The sequence below is a fragment of the Manacus vitellinus genome, unplaced genomic scaffold (genome assembly GCF_001715985.3).
Source record: "Manacus vitellinus isolate BGI_N305 unplaced genomic scaffold, ASM171598v3 scaffold_12_pilon, whole genome shotgun sequence".
NCBI lineage: Eukaryota > Metazoa > Chordata > Aves > Passeriformes > Pipridae > Manacus > Manacus vitellinus.
The window spans coordinates 16,910,827-16,927,017 of NW_021938949.1; the positions used below are offsets into that span (position 1 = coordinate 16,910,827).

The 16,191-nt window shown below is 56.2% G+C and overlaps 2 protein-coding genes across 2 annotated transcripts in view; one reads left to right on the plus strand and one right to left on the minus strand.

Moving 5' to 3' along the window:
- AXIN1 (axin 1) overlaps positions 1-10,849 on the plus strand; it is a 69,292-nt gene extending 58,443 nt beyond the window's left edge. Inside the window, exons 5-9 of the mRNA XM_029957893.1 lie at positions 353-906; positions 3,152-3,328; positions 3,985-4,230; positions 9,447-9,614; positions 10,374-10,849. Coding sequence (XP_029813753.1) covers positions 353-906; positions 3,152-3,328; positions 3,985-4,230; positions 9,447-9,614; positions 10,374-10,500 — 1,272 coding nt within the window. The 3' untranslated portion in view covers positions 10,501-10,849. The remainder of the gene's footprint in view (positions 1-352; positions 907-3,151; positions 3,329-3,984; positions 4,231-9,446; positions 9,615-10,373) is intronic.
- Positions 10,850-12,758: 1,909 nt separating this feature from the next.
- On the minus strand, positions 12,759-16,110 carry PDIA2 (protein disulfide isomerase family A member 2). The gene is made up of 11 exons (XM_018067668.1): positions 15,876-16,110; positions 15,249-15,455; positions 14,827-14,960; positions 14,612-14,749; positions 14,422-14,538; positions 14,220-14,345; positions 13,948-14,142; positions 13,473-13,593; positions 13,165-13,346; positions 12,984-13,070; positions 12,759-12,839 (listed from the first exon to the last, which is right to left on the minus strand). Exons 1-11 carry the CDS (start codon positions 16,108-16,110, stop codon positions 12,759-12,761), a joined length of 1,623 nt encoding a protein of 540 aa, XP_017923157.1.
- Between the last annotated feature and the right edge of the window lie 81 nt (positions 16,111-16,191).

The window sequence follows — 16,191 nt, forward strand, 5'->3', positions numbered from 1 at the left end:
CCTGGTTGTGATGTGTGGGCTACCTGTCAGAGCTCACCTCAGTCTCCTTGGGGAGTGCGTGGAGAATGTTGCTAATGATGGTTCAGAAGGCAGGTACAGAGACCTGAGCTGCTCTGCTCAGTGACAGCCAGACTGCAGAGGCTTGGCTTGAGCACTGGAAGTTTTCTGTCAGTCTGGGACAGGTCTCCAGAGGGGTGGTGGATCTCCATCTTGAAGATTTTCAAGATCTGGCTGGATTAAACCAGGCCTAACCCGAAGGTTGGCAGCAGTCCTGCTCCAAGTAGAAGGTGGGACTAGAGACCCCTTCCACCACGCTGCTGTCATTCCATGATTGTCCCTGTGTTTCTTGCAGGAGGAAGAAGGTGAGGATGCAGATATCTCTTCTGGTCCCTCGGTCATTAGCCACAAGATGCCTTCCGCCCAAGCCTTCCATCACTTTGCTCCTCGCTACGCTGAGATGGGCTGTGCTGGGGTGCAGATGAGAGATGCCCACGAGGAAAACCCCGAAAGCATCCTGGATGAACACGTCCAGCGTGTGATGAAAACACCAGGCTGCCAGTCCCCAGGGCCCGGCCGTCACTCTCCTAAACCACGGTCCCCGGAGAGCGGCCACTTAGGAAAGGTGTCAGGGACACTGGGAACAATTCCTCCGGGGCATGGCAAGCACGCAACAAAATCAGGAATGAAGCAGGATGCAGCTAACTTGTACCACCATAAACATGTCTACCACCACATCCATCACCACAGCATGATGAAACCAAAAGAGCAGATCGAGGCCGAGGCCACGCAGCGAGTGCAGAACAGCTTTGCTTGGAATGTAGATTCACATAACTATGCAACAAAGTCAAGAAACTACAGTGAAAACTTGGGCATGGCCCCTGTCCCCATGGACTCTTTAGGCTACAGGTGAGTCAAGGAACATCCAACGGGATTCCCAAAGCCATGGCTTCTCTAGGGAGGCTGTAGCATGTAGATGAAACAGTGTTTGAACCACATTTTTTTGGGGAAACCTTATGCTGGGACATGGTTTGAGGGCCTTCCACTGCTCATACCCTTCAGAAATGTATATGCCCCAATAACCCTTATGAGACCCGTTTTTATCTCTGTGATCTCGTGCTGAAAGACACCTTCTAACCAGGATTTTTAGTGGCCTGGTTATAAAGTAGGTTTTCTGCTCCTTAAAGCAGTGGAGGTGCTTAGGAATTGCAGGTGCTGGTCTGCTTCTCCATGGACCAGGAGCTGCATGTTAGGGCTGTGTCTCGAAGTTTGGGTAACAGAAACAGGTTTCTTAAGGTGTTTATGAGAGGACAAACCCCCCTCCTTATTGCAAGGCCTAACCCCTTCCCCAGAAGGGCCCCCTTCTCCTCCCAACAAAGCACTGAGTGCTGCAGTGCTGCCATGGCAGCCTGTCCCAAGGGGGTGTTCTCCAGGCTAGGGCAACCTCTGCCCAGAAAAGCCATTTTGCTGCTTCATGGACTGCTGTCCATCTTCCCTTGGCTGTTTGAATTCCTCCATCCCCTCCATGCTGCAGGGAGAGGGCAGAGCTCCTCTGCTGCAGCAGATTTTGCTGGTCCTGTTACTATATGACTGCAAAGGTGGGAGTGAAGCTCAGGGCTGCCCAGGATGAGGGATGGGGATGGAGCAGCCACAGGGGAAAGTTGTGCTCACCTTGAGTGTGTTTGGCTCCCCAAAGCTGTGGATTTGGGGTCTTATGAAGGCAGGAGGCTGGGTCTGCAGCAGACAGGACCAGCTTTCCAGGCTGGCAGGAGGGAGGCAGAGTGCAGAGGCTCTCCAGGAGGGAGAAGCAGTTAAATCTGCCCTGTTTCAGTGGGGAAAGGGCTGTTGCTTCATCAGAGTTGGACATGGCCATGCTGGACCAAAGCAAAGCCCCATCTAGACAAAAGACTTCCTTCTAGCAGCAACTACAGCATATATTTAATGGCATTGTAATAGGACACACTCAGAGTTGTCCTTCCCCTGGCACAAACTCCCAGTTCCTGGCAGTCCTTAGATTAGGAGCTTCACAGGACCAGGGTTTGCATCCAAGTGGTCTTGTTTGGCAGCCTGCAGTCTCTTGTGATTTCTCTGGCTCCTTGTTGAACCCATCTGGGTTGCTGTCCCCCCAGCCCCTCACGATTGTGTCTGTGGGTTGATGACAACCTGCAGAAAAAGGCTTATTTTTTCTGTTTGCACTGAACCTGCTGCTACAGAGTTTCATTTGGTACCCACTAATCCTTGTGTGGGGAGAAGCAGAGAAGATGTCAGCTTGCCCTGCCTTTGTAGATCTGCAGCAACCCCTCTCCAGGCTTTTTCCCAGAAAAATCAGCAAAGCTATGTAAGGGCCTGTTTCTCCTCTCTAGTGGTTAGGTTATTTTTCTTATATGTGCTGGAGAGAGGTCCTATGGGTGGGTGGTTAGGACAGTGGGGGTCCCATGAAATTGCAGGCTGTGCACAGGGGAATTCTGCACGGCCTCCTGTGCCTGGGGCTGCTCAGCTGGGCACATGGCCACGCATGTGTGGGCAAGGGGCCATGGGGTTCCTGTAGGAGCCTTTGCTGCAGCCAAAGGTGTAGTCAGAGTGTGGGCTGCTGCCTGGCACCCCTCTGGCTACAGTGTGCAAGCTGGCAGGGCTTGCCCATGGAAGGCAGCCCACCCTGCTGGGATGTGATCTTCCACCACAATGTGAAACCTCGGTTCAGATCAGGGTGAGGAGCGAATGCTGTGCATGGCAGGTCAGAGTTTGGGGTATCAGTGAAGCTGGGGGGAGATAGGAAGGACCCAGGTTTCAAGCAGTGGTCAGGCATGGAGAGGCAGCCATTGGATTGCAGCTCCAGGATGAACCTCCTGCCCTGAGCAAAGAGCTGGGGGTTTAACCTGCCACAACCCTTCTTGTGGCAGATCTTGCCACAGGGTTGTGACTTGTCTGTCCAGAGGAGAAGCTCCCTTTCCCCACAAGTGACCGGGCAGAGAAGTTGCTGTGCCCAGGTCTAGCCAGTCTTGCTCTTAGGTTAAACTGCAGCATGGTTGGTTTGAGCCTTGGTAGAGCAGGGGGCTGTGGGAGGTGTCTGGAGACAGACATGTCCATCTTCTGCCCCGGCCCACAGTGGTTTGGCTCAGGCAAAGCACTGATGTCTCAAGCTTTGTTCTTGCAGTGGGAAAGCGAGTCTGCTCTCCAAAAGGAATGTTAAGAAGACTGATTCAGGGAAAAGTGATGGTGCCAACTATGAGATGCCAGGATCTCCTGAAGACGTGGAGAGAAACCAGAAGATCCTTCAGTGGATCATAGAAGGAGAGAAGGAGATCAGCAGGCATAAGAAAACAAACCATGGGTAAGGGCTGGCAGAGAGAGGGGTCTTCATGCTGTTGTATTGCATCCCCTGCACAAGGCATGTCAGCCTTGCTCCTGCACATCCTGGGAAGGCAAGAATCCACAACACCAAGGGTTTAGAGCCTTTGGAGTTTGAGGATTGCTCAGGGGCTATAAGGACTCTTTTTTTTCTGAAGGATGACAGTAGAAGCCAGGGCAGGTTGCACTGCTGGCAGCTGGGCCTGAGTGCCAGGGCCATGGGCAGTGCCAGGCCACCAGGAAGTCAGGCAGCAAGTTCTGCCCCTGGAGCAGGAGAAGGATCCCCCTTCCCTGGGGATGCTGACCAGTGTATGGTAGCACAGGGCATCTTCTGGGGGAATGTCACAAACTGTGGAACTGCCTTTTGCTGGGTTTATTTTTATGTACTGTGGATTGATGAGAGCCCTTACACACAGCTGTGAGGTTTGTGTCAGAGTTGAGCTGCTCACCCTGATGTCTCAGGACTTTCTGTCCTCAAATCTTCTCTAGACTTTGATGTTGCTCCCCTCTCCCTCGGAAGCCGTGCTGTGAGGAGCTTCCCCAGTTGTGTCTGTGTCCAGCAGCAGGTCCATCTGGGAATGGCTGTGTGCCTGTTCAGAGTGTCCTGGTGGTCCATGTAAAACCTTTGTGTTTGTGCAGCTCTTCAGGTGCTAAGAAGCAGCTGTCCCACGACATGGTCCGGCCCCTCTCCATCGAGCGACCCGTCGCGGTGCATCCGTGGGTCAGTGCCCAGCTCCGGAACGTCGTCCAGCCTTCTCACCCCTTCATCCAAGATCCTACCATGCCGCCCAACCCGGCCCCCAACCCTCTCACCCAGCTGGAAGAAGCTCGCAGGAGGTTGGAGGAAGAGGAAAAAAGGGCTGGAAAACTCCCCCTTAAACAAAGGTACGACAGGAGGGTCTGATTGTGCATGGGAGGGTCAGGACAGACTGCCCTGAAGGTGGGCAGCTGAGGGATGTCCTTCTCTTCTGCTCTAGTCTTCAGCTCCAGCTGGGTGGAGGCACATGCAGAGAGGTCAGAGAAACCTGCCTCAGTCCCTCTGATGTAGTGGTGCAAATGGCAAAACCCACCCTGAGGGCCTGGGCTTGTGGATTGTGGAGGGAGAGGCTGGAAATGCTCCTGGCGGGGTGGGAAGGGGCTGGGCAGGGGGAGCGTGTCTGGAATGGGCCTGGCATGGCAGAGCTCTCTCCCCTGGTACTCAGTGGCTCTCTGCTTGTTCACGCCCCCACCATGACTTCAGAGGCTGGTGCAGGAGCAGGATTCATCAGGATGCAGCAGAATTAAGTGCAGAAGACAAATATGTGTTTGCTCTTTATCTACATCTCGCACAAGCTTCCAGCAGTGGCTGCTCGTGGCTCTGGAGGAGAGCACTGTGCTGTAGCCCTGCTGCAGCAGCCCTGCCTCCTGCCTGGCCATATCCAAGTCACTGCATCTTTCTGTGACTCAGCTTATTGCCTGTTGCAGAGCTCATTCTCCTGCTCTGTGTTATCTGTCAGGGAACATTATTTAAGAGGCACATGGAGCTCTCCAATGAAAAGCGTTCTGGAAGTGCTGGATAATTACTGTTAACAGCTAACAGCACTTTGTCCATTAAAAACCTTTCACAGCTTTACAGCTGTCCTCTGAAAACTCGAATCTTTGCGGTCTGACTCTTAGAAACACAAATGGAATTTAAAAAAGAAGCTCTTAATTGCCAGGCTCCAGTGTTTTGCTTGCAGTGACCACATGGCAGACTTCTGTGTATTCATGTCAGAGCACTGATTGAAAGCCAGGTAATTAGAGGGCTCTCCCAAGCCAGGTTAAGCCAAGTTTATGTGATCTACCTTTCAGCTGGTGTAATTGGATAGGGTTTATTAGTAGAGTCATTTATAGTCGTACTAAATTCATGCACCTTCCCCAGAAATGTCTCTACGCCATCCTGAGCTATATGTGTATGCAATTAATACTCTGACAATAATTTGGTGTGTATTTTAAGAGTGGCTTTCACAGGAACCCCGTGGCATGTGGGAAATGCCGTGCAGGCCAGCGGGAGGATGGTCTGAACAGTCCCAGTGCTGGACTGCTCTGCTTGCACTGCCTCCCCATGAGCCTGGCTCTTGTCCCAGTGATGCAGGGATCTCCCAGCCCTGCCCTGTGTGTGGAAAACCAGGGAGACATGGTTGGGAACCATGTGGGCTCCACCAGTGGGGAACTGCTCATGAATAGCAAATGTGTCTGTGCCCAGTAGCAAGAATGGATGCAGTGGTCCCCAGGGAGCCAAAGATTTCTGCATGTTGAAATCTCTCTGCTGGATTTTGGCAGGATTGGGTGCTCCAGCTGAAGCACACCTGAGCTGGCAGCTTTTTAGAGAGCTCCTGCTCTGGTTAGCACAGGAGCCTGCCTGGAAATAGATCCCATGGCTATTGGGAACAAAGGAGAAAATGAGAGGGGAATTCACATAAAAACACCATTTATTTCAGTCAGGAGCTCTGAAGAGCTCTGGGAAATTGGAGCCAGTGTCCCAGGTTTGTCAGCAGCCTTGGGGAAGCACGGAAAGGTGGAGGTGAGCCCAGAGGTGTCCTTGAGGCACTGCTTGATCTGGCTGTGGGAGGAGAGCGTGCTGTGCCAGCTTTGTATGGCCAGGCTGACCTTGCCAGCACAGTTATCCGACCCTCCAGAGCCTCCCCTCCACACAGCCCTTCAGGAGCAGTGGGATTCCCCAGCCAACTGCCCACTGCCCTGGCTGAGGGTGCTGACAGCCCCACTCCCACTCCAGCACTGCCCTGCTGGAAATTAAGGAGGCACCTGCAGTTTCTGTGCTGGGAATTGTAAATATTCTTCCAGAAATACTCATACTGCAGAAAGAACCTCTCTCTCCCTGCTCCACAGCATTTGGAATGACCTCATCTCCAAGATAACTACCTGACTGCTGCTGGCAAGCATTGCAGGATTAACTGTCTGGTACTGAGTGACCTGCAGATCCAGCAGCACAGCAGTGCCCAGCAGTGGTGTCCCAGTCACCACCAGGTTTCTTCCCTGTACAGACAGGTTTTGAGCCATTTTCTGTAGCTCAGTCTCACAGTTCACAGCTGAATTGAAGTAATTAATACCAGCTCTTCAGAGAAAGGATTTTTTCAAGCAGGGAGAACATTAGCATGATCTGTCTGGAGTGAATTGGGTTGGGCCAAGCTTAGAAGAGGAGCAGATCTGATGACTATGACACTCCCCAAGGTAACATCTGCTGGGTGCATTTGGGGCTTCTCAAAGCTCTCCAGCCCCAGGGCTGAGTTGGAGCAAGATGGGCACCTCACTTCTGCGTCACAGTGAGGTTGGATTGGTGCTGTAAGCCAGACTTAGATTCCCTGTCAGAGCACCAGTGAGTTACACAACTCAGGAGTCAGGACTGGAATGCAGTTGCAGCGAGTTGGATGAATGCTGTCGTTTCCATACCAGATAATGTTTTGTGCTTGTGACAAACGCAGCAACAGGAGGTGATTCCAGGAGGGGCAGGGCAGTGGTACCTGTTTCTGGTCACACTGCCACCCAGGAGATGGGTGCAGGTGGAAGATTTAATGAAGCAGGGCTTGGAGATGGTCTGGTGGCCTTTATGTGCAAGCCGAGGTCTCAGGAGATGTCTTGGCAATGACGAAAGTGGAGACGGTTGTGTTGCCTCATTCTCCTGAGAGGAGCTCTTGGAAAATTACATTTTCAGTGATTCCATATTCATCAGCTCTGCTTTAGCCTGCTAGAGGTCTGTGGCTGCGGTTTGGGATGTGTCTCAGCTCTGCTGATAGAATTAAAGCAACAAGAAAAGCTTCTCTAGGCACACTGGTTATAAAAGGAAGACCAGGGAAAATGTGGACCCTCTCTGGAAGGAAATGGGAGAGCTGGTTACATGGGGCATGCAGAAGGTATTTTTTTGGCTTGGTCTTTCTTGCCTTGGTCTTCACTGGTGAGTGCTCCAGGCACAGCACCCGAGTCACAGCAGGCAAAGGCAGGGACTGGGAGAATAAAGAACCACCTGCAGTGGGAGATCAGTTTTGAGACCATGTAAGGAACCTGAAGGTGGGACCTGATGAGATCCACCACAGATCTGAGGGCACTGGGGGATGAAGTGTCTTAGCCACTATCCATTGTATTAGAGAAGTCACAGCATAAGTTTCCACTGACTGGAAAAGGTTCCTATTTTTAAAACGGGGAAAAAGGAAGGCTTGGCAGACTAAAGGCAAGTCTGTCTCTTCTCTGTGCCTGGCAAGATCATGGAGCAGCCCACTTCTGGGCATCATTTCAGGCATTATTTTGGGGCACATCTCTGCTCTGGAAAGAGCTGGAGCTGGGCTGAGCACGTTCAGAAATGGCCTTTCGGGTGTGAAGTGCATGGCAGGAGGAAGGAGGCTCCCAGTCACTGGCACAGTCCCCTCTTGCTTCTGCCACGGCAGAGCTCAGGGATGTCCTGTCCTCTCCACCTCCCAGGCAAGGGAGAACAGCAGCCCTGAGGAGCCAGCTTTGCTGCCTGTGCCAGGCACTTCACTGTGTCCCCAGGTCCCCAGGCACACATCTCTTAGTCATGACTTGTCTCTAGCAGGATTAAGAGAAGCTTAGGGACTTTGAGGTTTTCCAAACCCCTTCAATTAACTTCTGGCTCACAGGGTTCACAGAATTTGCCTGAATTTATGACCCATTTTCCCTTTAAATGCTTTGTATTTTTTTTTCCAAGGATGACTCAATTCCTTAATGTTTTTCTAGCTAAAGGGCATCCTGTGCTTTGATACAGGGATGGGAGAGGCTCCGAGAGCTCTGCTGGCACCAGGAGCAGACCCTTTCCTCTCAGGATGCTGCATCTTCTCCAAAGGTCTCGCAGGCAGAGCAGGCACCCGGAAGGTTGTTCAGTTGAACTTTAGACCTCTCATGCCTGTAGGAGGAGTTGAAAAAGCTCTGTCTGGTGTTGGTTTGCAGTGCCAGTGTTTATGTGGGCACGCCATGAAAAGGTGCTCTGCCCGCCAGCCAGTGTTTAAAGGTTAAGGTCAGAGTCATTTCCAAAACTGCGATTACCTCATGCGCTTGGCAGATTCTGTTTCTTTACAGCAACTTTCCAGTCATGTAAATACAAAATCATCTTTTTTTATCCAGCGTGCTTTTAAAATAATTTTTTTTTTTTTTTAAAAGCTGCCAAATGTGCTTTATGTGCCTTTGAAAGGGAAGGCTGCCTCTGGCTCAGACCACGCATGCCAAGGTACCAATTTGTGTAGGCTGCTCCAATGTTTGTGCAGCGTCCTCGGCACCCCAGATGAAAGGCTCTGCAGAAGGGCAGAGTACCCTGAGTTTTGTTATTGCCACCTTTGTCTGTCTCTGAAAATGGGGTGAGGGCTGGGCTGATGTTTTTGGTCCAGTGATGGCGCCTCGTAGCTGAACCCCGATGTGTGGGCTGGGAACAGAGACCAGACCAGCATTCTCAGAGCGGGAAAAACACGGGAGGTATAAAGTCGCTGAGGTTTTGGGGATGGCAGCTGCCTTGGCACCCTGCTGGGAGCTCCATCCCCTCTGACCTCGTCTGCACTGGGAGAGGTGTCCGGGGGAGCCGTGGGGCAGCCCTGTCTGCAGATGTAGCTCCGTGGAAAGCCATGCTGAGCTGTTTTGGCCATGGTGGCAATAATCCCGAGCACTCTGAGCAGTGTCTGCATGATCATGCCCTGCAGGATGACGCTCCACCCCTGCATGGGTGCGCATCAGGAGCGTGGTGAGATGGTGATGATGGGTGACCTGGGCCTGCTGCCACGGGCCTGGGGTGCTCTGCCTGGCCCAGAGCTTACCAGTGACTCCCCAAACCGTGCTATGAGCAGGGCCATGCCCTCTCAAAGCCTGAGGACAGGTTTCTTCAGGATTGAGCTAGAACCGTGTCCTGGGCACCATCCAGCCTTCCCAAGTGCTGTTTGCTCCTTCACCAGCCTCAGTGTTCAGCTGGATGCCGGGAGAGGCTGGTGGTGGGAGCAAGGCATGCTCGGGGACTGCCCTGCACTTCCTGCAGCCCATCTGGCAGGACCTGACCCACACCTCTCCCAACACGACGGTGCTGAGCACTGTGGGCTGATACTCAGCAGGTCCCTTGTGTCTTGGCTCGGCAGGTTGAAGCCCCAGAAGAGGCCGGGCAGCGGCGCGTCCCAGCCGTGCGAGAACATCGTGGTCGCTTATTACTTCTGTGGAGAGCCCATCCCCTACCGCACCCTGGTCAAGGGGCGCGTGGTCACCCTGGGACAGTTCAAGGAGCTGCTGACCAAGAAAGGGAACTACAGGTAAGGGCTGCTCCCCACCCGTGGCCTGGTGCCAGCAACTGCCAGCGATCCCCGGCAGATCCCACTGTGGTGTTGCCCCCACCGCGGTGAAGGAGCTTGGTGGAGGTCGGTCAGGAGGGCTCCCTCTCGGAATGCTGTGGTGGGGATGTGGCTGCTGAAGAGGCAGGTTACAGGGATGAGGGAGGTCGGGTTTTATAGCAGAAATGTCCTGCATCATGGTTTGCAGCTCCAGCGGAAGCTGCTGAGCTGCCCTGCCGTGTCCTGGGCTGGTAGGCAGCAGCATCAGCCAATGCTCAGTGATGCTGTGGGGACCCTCTGACTTCAGAGCTGCTTTGGCTCCTCCCAGAGTTTATTTTGGTGAGGACAGGGAGATTGGGTCCTGCCAGAGTCCCAAAGCAGCCAAGTGAGAGGCATGTAGCTCTCCAAGTTGTCCCTTCCAAGTAGGAGTGGCCATGGGAAAACCTGCCTAGAAATGCTCCACCAACATAGGTGCCTCGGCCACTATTTTTAGGAGAGGTGTGAACGGACTTGGATTCAGGGCTGGAGCTCCTGACTGTGCTAGCATGGATCCTGACCACTGTGTGTGCTCACTGGGTGAGGGCAGGGGCGTTTGCCTCCAGGTCTGGGGGAGCAGCTTCCCATGCACCACGAGCTCAGGGCCATGGAAGGGCTGTACCCAGGTTTGAGGACCGTGATGCCCCAAGACCATTCAGCTGCATTTTTTTTTCCCTCTCCCCCACCATGTTCCTCTTTTTGCAGGTATTACTTTAAGAAGGTGAGTGACGAGTTCGACTGTGGTGTGGTCTTCGAGGAGGTGCGGGAGGACGACACCATCCTGCCCATCTTCGAGGAGAAGATCATTGGGAAGGTGGAGAAGATTGACTAAGGCTCCAGGGCAGCTGAGGCACGAGGACAGGACTGTGAAGGACTCTGGGACCGGAGGAGAAGGCCTGGGGCAGACACTGGTGGTGCTGCTGCCCGCCACGGGCACCGGGCGAGCCCAGGGCGGAGAGCGGCAGCCCCGCTCTCCAGCACGGACCTGGGCAAGCTCCAGGATGCCAGTGGATGCCGTTTCACCCCATGAACCTGCCAGTGGGAGCCTGGGCTCCCTCTCCATACCGAATATAAGTGTAATGTAGCATTGTACAGTGCATTAGAAAGTGTAATATGACCTTGTTTACTAAAGCTGCATATTTTTGATATATTGTAATAAAAGGAAAATATTTCCAATGTCACAGTGCTCTTATGTAAATGTAAAGCATACAGGTACTGCAGAACTCGCCCAAAGTGTACAGCCACCCGTCAGGCTCCAGCTGCTCCGTGCTTTCCCAGCACCCTGCCCCGTTCTCCCAGCGTGGATGGCTCTGGAGCACCGTGGGGCAGAGCAGCTGTCACCCCACGTGGAAGGGTCCCAAGGGGCTGTGAAGATTTTTGAGCCATTTGGAAGGAGTCAGTCTCTGGCCTCCTTGGCAGGCTCAGCTGCTGGATATGGTTGGATGGGTCTTTTTTTTTTCCTCCTGAGCTTCCTTGCGACCGAGTAAATCCCCGAGGGATAAAAGGGTCAGTGCTCCCTGCAGAGCAAGGACCAGCTGGGAGCTGGGGTGGCAGGCTGGGTGCTGGCATCCCATGGCCTGCATGCTCATGTGTGTATCCCCTGTGTGCCCCTGGAGAAGGTGCTGGCACCCATGTGCCTGGTGCAGACACACCCAGACCCCTGGGCCAAGCTCTGGCATTGGGCAGGGAACTCTTTAGGAGAACCATAATAGGGAGGGAACTGTGAGACACTAAAGCTGAGGACAAAACACCTTTTTTTATGAGTCCTGCATCTTTTGTCAGCTTCTGTGTCTCAGGGGAGGCAGCAGGAGGGCACTGCACCAGGGGGGTTATTGATGCCAGTTTGTAGGGCCAGATCACCCATTTGGCAGAAGTGGGTGACCCAGAACCCTGGGAAGCCTCCTGGGCTTACTCAGTTGCAAGGAAGCCTGGGCTGTGCCGGTGCTCCCACCACCCTGCCTGTCCCCAGCCTGGGCCGTGCTGCTCTGGTGTGGCCACAGCTGTGCCAGCTCCTTCAGAGACCAGCCCTTGCCCACCCACAGAAACAGGAGTGGCCCCAAAGCTGGGGGGTTTCCACATCAGTGCTCGCCCTGCCCAGCACTGCTCTCAGCCACAGCAGTGTTGGGGCTGCCGGGCACCCCGTGGCACCGCGCCGGGACGCGACTCAGCCTGTTCTTTATGTCACCGAGTGCCTTTAAAACACGGTCCTGGGACTTGCCTAAAATGCTACGTGAGGTCCATCAAAATCTGCAGATGTTTTCAGCCCGGGAACAGCGTTTCAGGGGGGTTTGCTCCCTGTTTTTTTGAAGTTCTGATGGTGGTGTGTCTGGTGAGGTTGTTAACGTGCCCGGGATTTCCGTCTCCCCCTTTTTTCTCGGGGGTCCCTGTAAATATGTACAGCGGCCGCGCAGCCCCGGCGACGTTTCCTCTGCATTCTCATGTGCTGACTTGTACAATGATCTTTTCAAAGGTACTTGGATAAAATGAAATAAAACCCCACGTCCCACTGCCTGCTGCTTTCTTCCTTCCCCACGGAGCTATTCCCGGGCCCCCGGCAGCCTCTGGGATGGACAGAGGATGGCACAGGTCTGGTGAAGGGTCTGGGCACATGGTGGGGCTGGGGCTGCTCTGGGCTTCCTGGAAGGGTGGCTGGGCAGGTCCTGGCCCCAGGGGACCAACATGTTGCCCCTGGAGGAATAGCCCAGGGGAGAGGGGATGGTGCTGGCATTTGGAGGGGATGCTGGGGGTCCCAGAAGCTGAGCCAGACTTGAGGGGAGCATGTGACAGCAGCTCCTGGGGCTGGTGGGCTGTGAAGGAGAGACCCTGGCTGGCCCCCATCACCTGAACCCCAGCAGGCCAGCACGAGGGCCAGCATGGAGAGTGCTGGGCTGCCCCCACAGCCCTGTCCTTGGCTAGCCTGTGTCACTGTGGGGCTGCCAGGATGAGTGTTATGCCCCAGGGAGGCAGAGGGTCCCTGGCAGCACCCCCTGCTGTGCCCCCAAGACACGTGGATGCTCCCCGAGCCGCAAACAGACCAGAGCCCACATGGTTTCCAGGTGGTTTATATCACGTGCCTGAGCAGGACAGGGCTCACAGCTCATCCCGGGTTTCATCTGTCCCCAGCACACTTGGATCCTCCTTGCCTGTGCTGTTCCCAGGGGTCTTGGTCACCTGGAAAGGCAACAGTGAGGCATGGATGGACACACAGTCCCTGCCTGCCCCTGTTCCCATCACCATCCCACAGGATCCGTCCCCTTGCCCAGCAGGGGCTGGGGGCTGCCCTGGGGTGGGTGGGGGGTCCCTGACCTCACTCACCACAGGAGGCTCCACGGGCAGCACCCCCCCATTTTCCAGGAACTTGGAGAAAGTTTCCACATCTCGGGTGCTCTTGTACTCAACCATCTGGAGCCATGGGATGGGAGGGTGACGAGGGGTGACCCCATTCCCCATGTGCTGGCAGAGCCGGGGTGACCCCAGGGGTGTTCCCCCCACGTACCTTCCTGCCCGGCCCTGCGGGGAAGTAGTGCAGGGTGGGGAAGCCGTGGATGGTGATGTTGTCCAGCTCGTTGGCCGTGGCATCCATCTCGGCGATGACAATGTCCTCGTGGTCCTTGTAGCGCTCGCCCAGCTCCTCCCAGGCGGGTGCCATGGCCTGGCAGTGGGAGCACCACGGAGCGTCTGCGGGACAGGCACGGTGCCAGGGGATGGACTGGGGGACTGGGGCTCTGCTGCAAGCCCCAGGTGAGGGTCCGTGACAGGGCTGGGGGCTGCTGTGGAGGGGATGAGCCCGGCCCCGGCACTTACAGAACTTGACAAAGACGTTCTTGGTCTCATCGAACGCCACCTGCTCGAAGGTCTTCCCCACCAGGACTTTGACGGGCCGCGTGTCCCAGTCCTCGGGGGGCTCCGCGCTCAGCAGGTGGGGCTGTGGGGACAGTCGGGGCAGCCACAGCTGGGCTGGGCAGTGCCAGGGCCCCAAGGGGCACAGTGCAGGCAGGGGTGTCCCAGCACACAGCCAGGGGTGCACTTGTGCTGCCTGTTGGACCACATCTGCCCCTCCGCTGCCATCCCAGCTCTGTGTGTCTCCACATCAGCAGTCTCCTGCCTCCTTTCCCCTACCAACCCCCCAAATCCTCAAGCCTGGCAGCAGAAGGATCAGCAAGCAGGGGGCTGGTGTTCACAGCACATCTGCCATCATCAGGCCTCTGAGTCACCAGCCCCACCACTCACCACGGGGAAGAATCCTCAGGTGCTGGCTGGCACCTGCTGCCTCCCTCACCTTCACCTTGCCATCCAGCACCGCCTGGATGAAGGTGCGGATGGCCGTGTCCGAGAAGGAGTCCTGCTCCATCTGGTACTTGCGGTTGTTCTCCATCTTGACGAGGCGCAGGGTGGGGGCGTCGGCGGGGGTCATGCCGAAGAAGGACAGGACGTCAGCGCCGTACCCGTTCACATCCACCACCACGAAGAGCACCTGGGCAGGGAGGGGTGACCCTGAGGATGGGGTGCCCCGCAGCCACCCCCCTTGTCCCTGCCATGGGACCACCTCACCTCGCCCCGGAAGGTGCCGGCGGCTGCCTTGAAGCCGTCCTGCAGGGACAGCTGCTCCGATGATGACTTGTTGAGGAAGAGCAGCATGTGATGGGGGATCTTGGCACCGAAGATCTGGTTGGATGTCTGAGGAGGAGGAGGAGGGTGAGGGCAGGGGGCTATGGCACTCACAGGCAGAGATGGGGATGGACACGGGCTGTACCTCACTGTTGAACTCCGTCACCAGCCTCAGGCTGTGGACGCGGAGCAGCCGCGTGAGCTCATCTGTGTCTAGCCCCTTCTCCGGGTCCACGGGGAAGTTTGTCTGTCTCTCATCAAACTGCCGGGGCAGGGGCTGGTGAGGGCTGGGGTGGGGACCAAGATGGCCCCACCACCCTCTGCCACCCCCTCACCTTCTTGAAGAGACAGACGGTGTCGGTTGACAGCCCGTAGGCCTGGAAGAGCTCGGCCGCCTCCACCACGCCAAAGGGCATGTCCACCATCTCAGCAGCCACATCGTAGAACGCCTGGGCTGCCTGGCCCTTCAGGTCCTGCACAGTCCCCACATCAGTGCCACAGCCATGGCCATGGCTGCAGCCCCAGTGCGGCCCCACCCGCCCCAGCCCACCTTGAAGAAGCCAATGACCACCAAGTCCTCGGAGCTGGCGAAGGCGTTGGCGGTGTCGGTGTCGTGCAGCAGCGTGGCACTGGGGCCGGCCCGGCGCTGCATCCAGCGCACAATGCCCCGCGTGTCCATGAGTCCTGCCATGCCGAGCAGAGCCAGTGCTGTCACCCTGACACCCCTCACCAGGCTGCCACCCCTCCCTGTGCCACCAGCCTTGGCCACCTGCCACCACCACCAGAGCACTGCCTGGCATCACCCACCTCACGCACCATCACCACATTGTCACCAGCCCGCTGTCACCATGCTGCAAAGCCCACCAGGACATTGCCACCCATCTCACCATCACCACCCTGCCACCCTCCCCAGCCCCATGGCAGTGTCCCCTTGTTTGGTGCCACGGCCACCGCGCGGTGCCACAGCCCTACCGGTGTAGGGGAGGGGGTGGGTGCGGTTGCCATTGCGGAAGAGCTTGAGCGTGGGGTAGGAGGTGATGTTGAACTCGTTGGCCAGGGCTGTCTGTGCCATGGCATCCACCTTGCCCAGCCGTGCTGGACTGGACTCGTTCCTCAGCTCGGTGGCCGCCCGGGTGTAGGCGGGGGCCAACTGCTGGCAGTGCCCACACCACGGTGCATCTGCAGGCAGGGGATGGCGTTGGCAGTGGGGACAGCTTTGGGGTGTCCCCTGTCCCCAGGGTGGGCTTGTAATGGCTGCATGAGCCCAGTGGGTCCCAGCTCATGTTCCTGTTCCAGGTCCCATGTCCCCCACACCCACCATGTGTCCCTGTCCTGTGTGCCATACCCCTGCTACTTGTTCTCCAGCCCATGCCTCTGCCAGTGTCCCTGCTCCATGTCTCTGTCCCCATCCCATGCCCTGTCACGTGTCCTGTGCTTCTGCCCCTCTGGCCACAGCCTTGCCTGCCTGTCCCCCCCTCCACCCCAACGCCCATATGTCTGTTCTGCCCACACTCACAGCCACAGTCAGTATCCCCTGCCCATATTCCCCGCCTGACATCTTCCCCTGCCCACACCCCTGCCCACAGTGGGGACACTCACAGAACTCCACCAGCAGCAGCTGGTGCTCACTCAAGGCACGGGCAAAGTTGTGCTCATGGAGCACCAGGACATTGTCCTCCTCCTTGATCTCATCTGAGAGCACTTCATCCTCTTCCTTCTCCCTTTCCTCCTCTGCCACCACCTCCTCATCCTTCTCCTCGTCCCCCAGCGCCGGGCCCAGCCAGGCCAGCGACAGCACCAGCAGCCAAACCAGCCTGGACCCGCAGCCCCGCATGGTGCCAGTGCAGAAGACGTTGTCCAGGGGGCAGGACGCAGATAAGAGCCCTGGGGCGGGAGGTGCCAGTCCCCTGGGGCT

What these genes read in the sequence shown, in the direction of transcription:
- PDIA2 (XM_018067668.1), bottom strand. Translation starts at nt 16,110, where the DNA reads ATGCGGGGCTGCGGGTCCAGGCTGGTTTGGCTGCTGGTGCTGTCGCTG. An exon ending in GCTGCTGCTGGTGGAGTTCT is followed by an intron (nt 15,456 to 15,875) that starts GTGAGTGTCCCC and finishes CCCTGCCTGCAG; the next exon opens with ATGCACCGTGGTGTGGGCAC. An exon ending in CCGCAGGGCCGGGCAGGAAG is followed by an intron (nt 13,071 to 13,164) that starts GTACGTGGGGGG and finishes CCATGGCTCCAG; the next exon opens with ATGGTTGAGTACAAGAGCAC.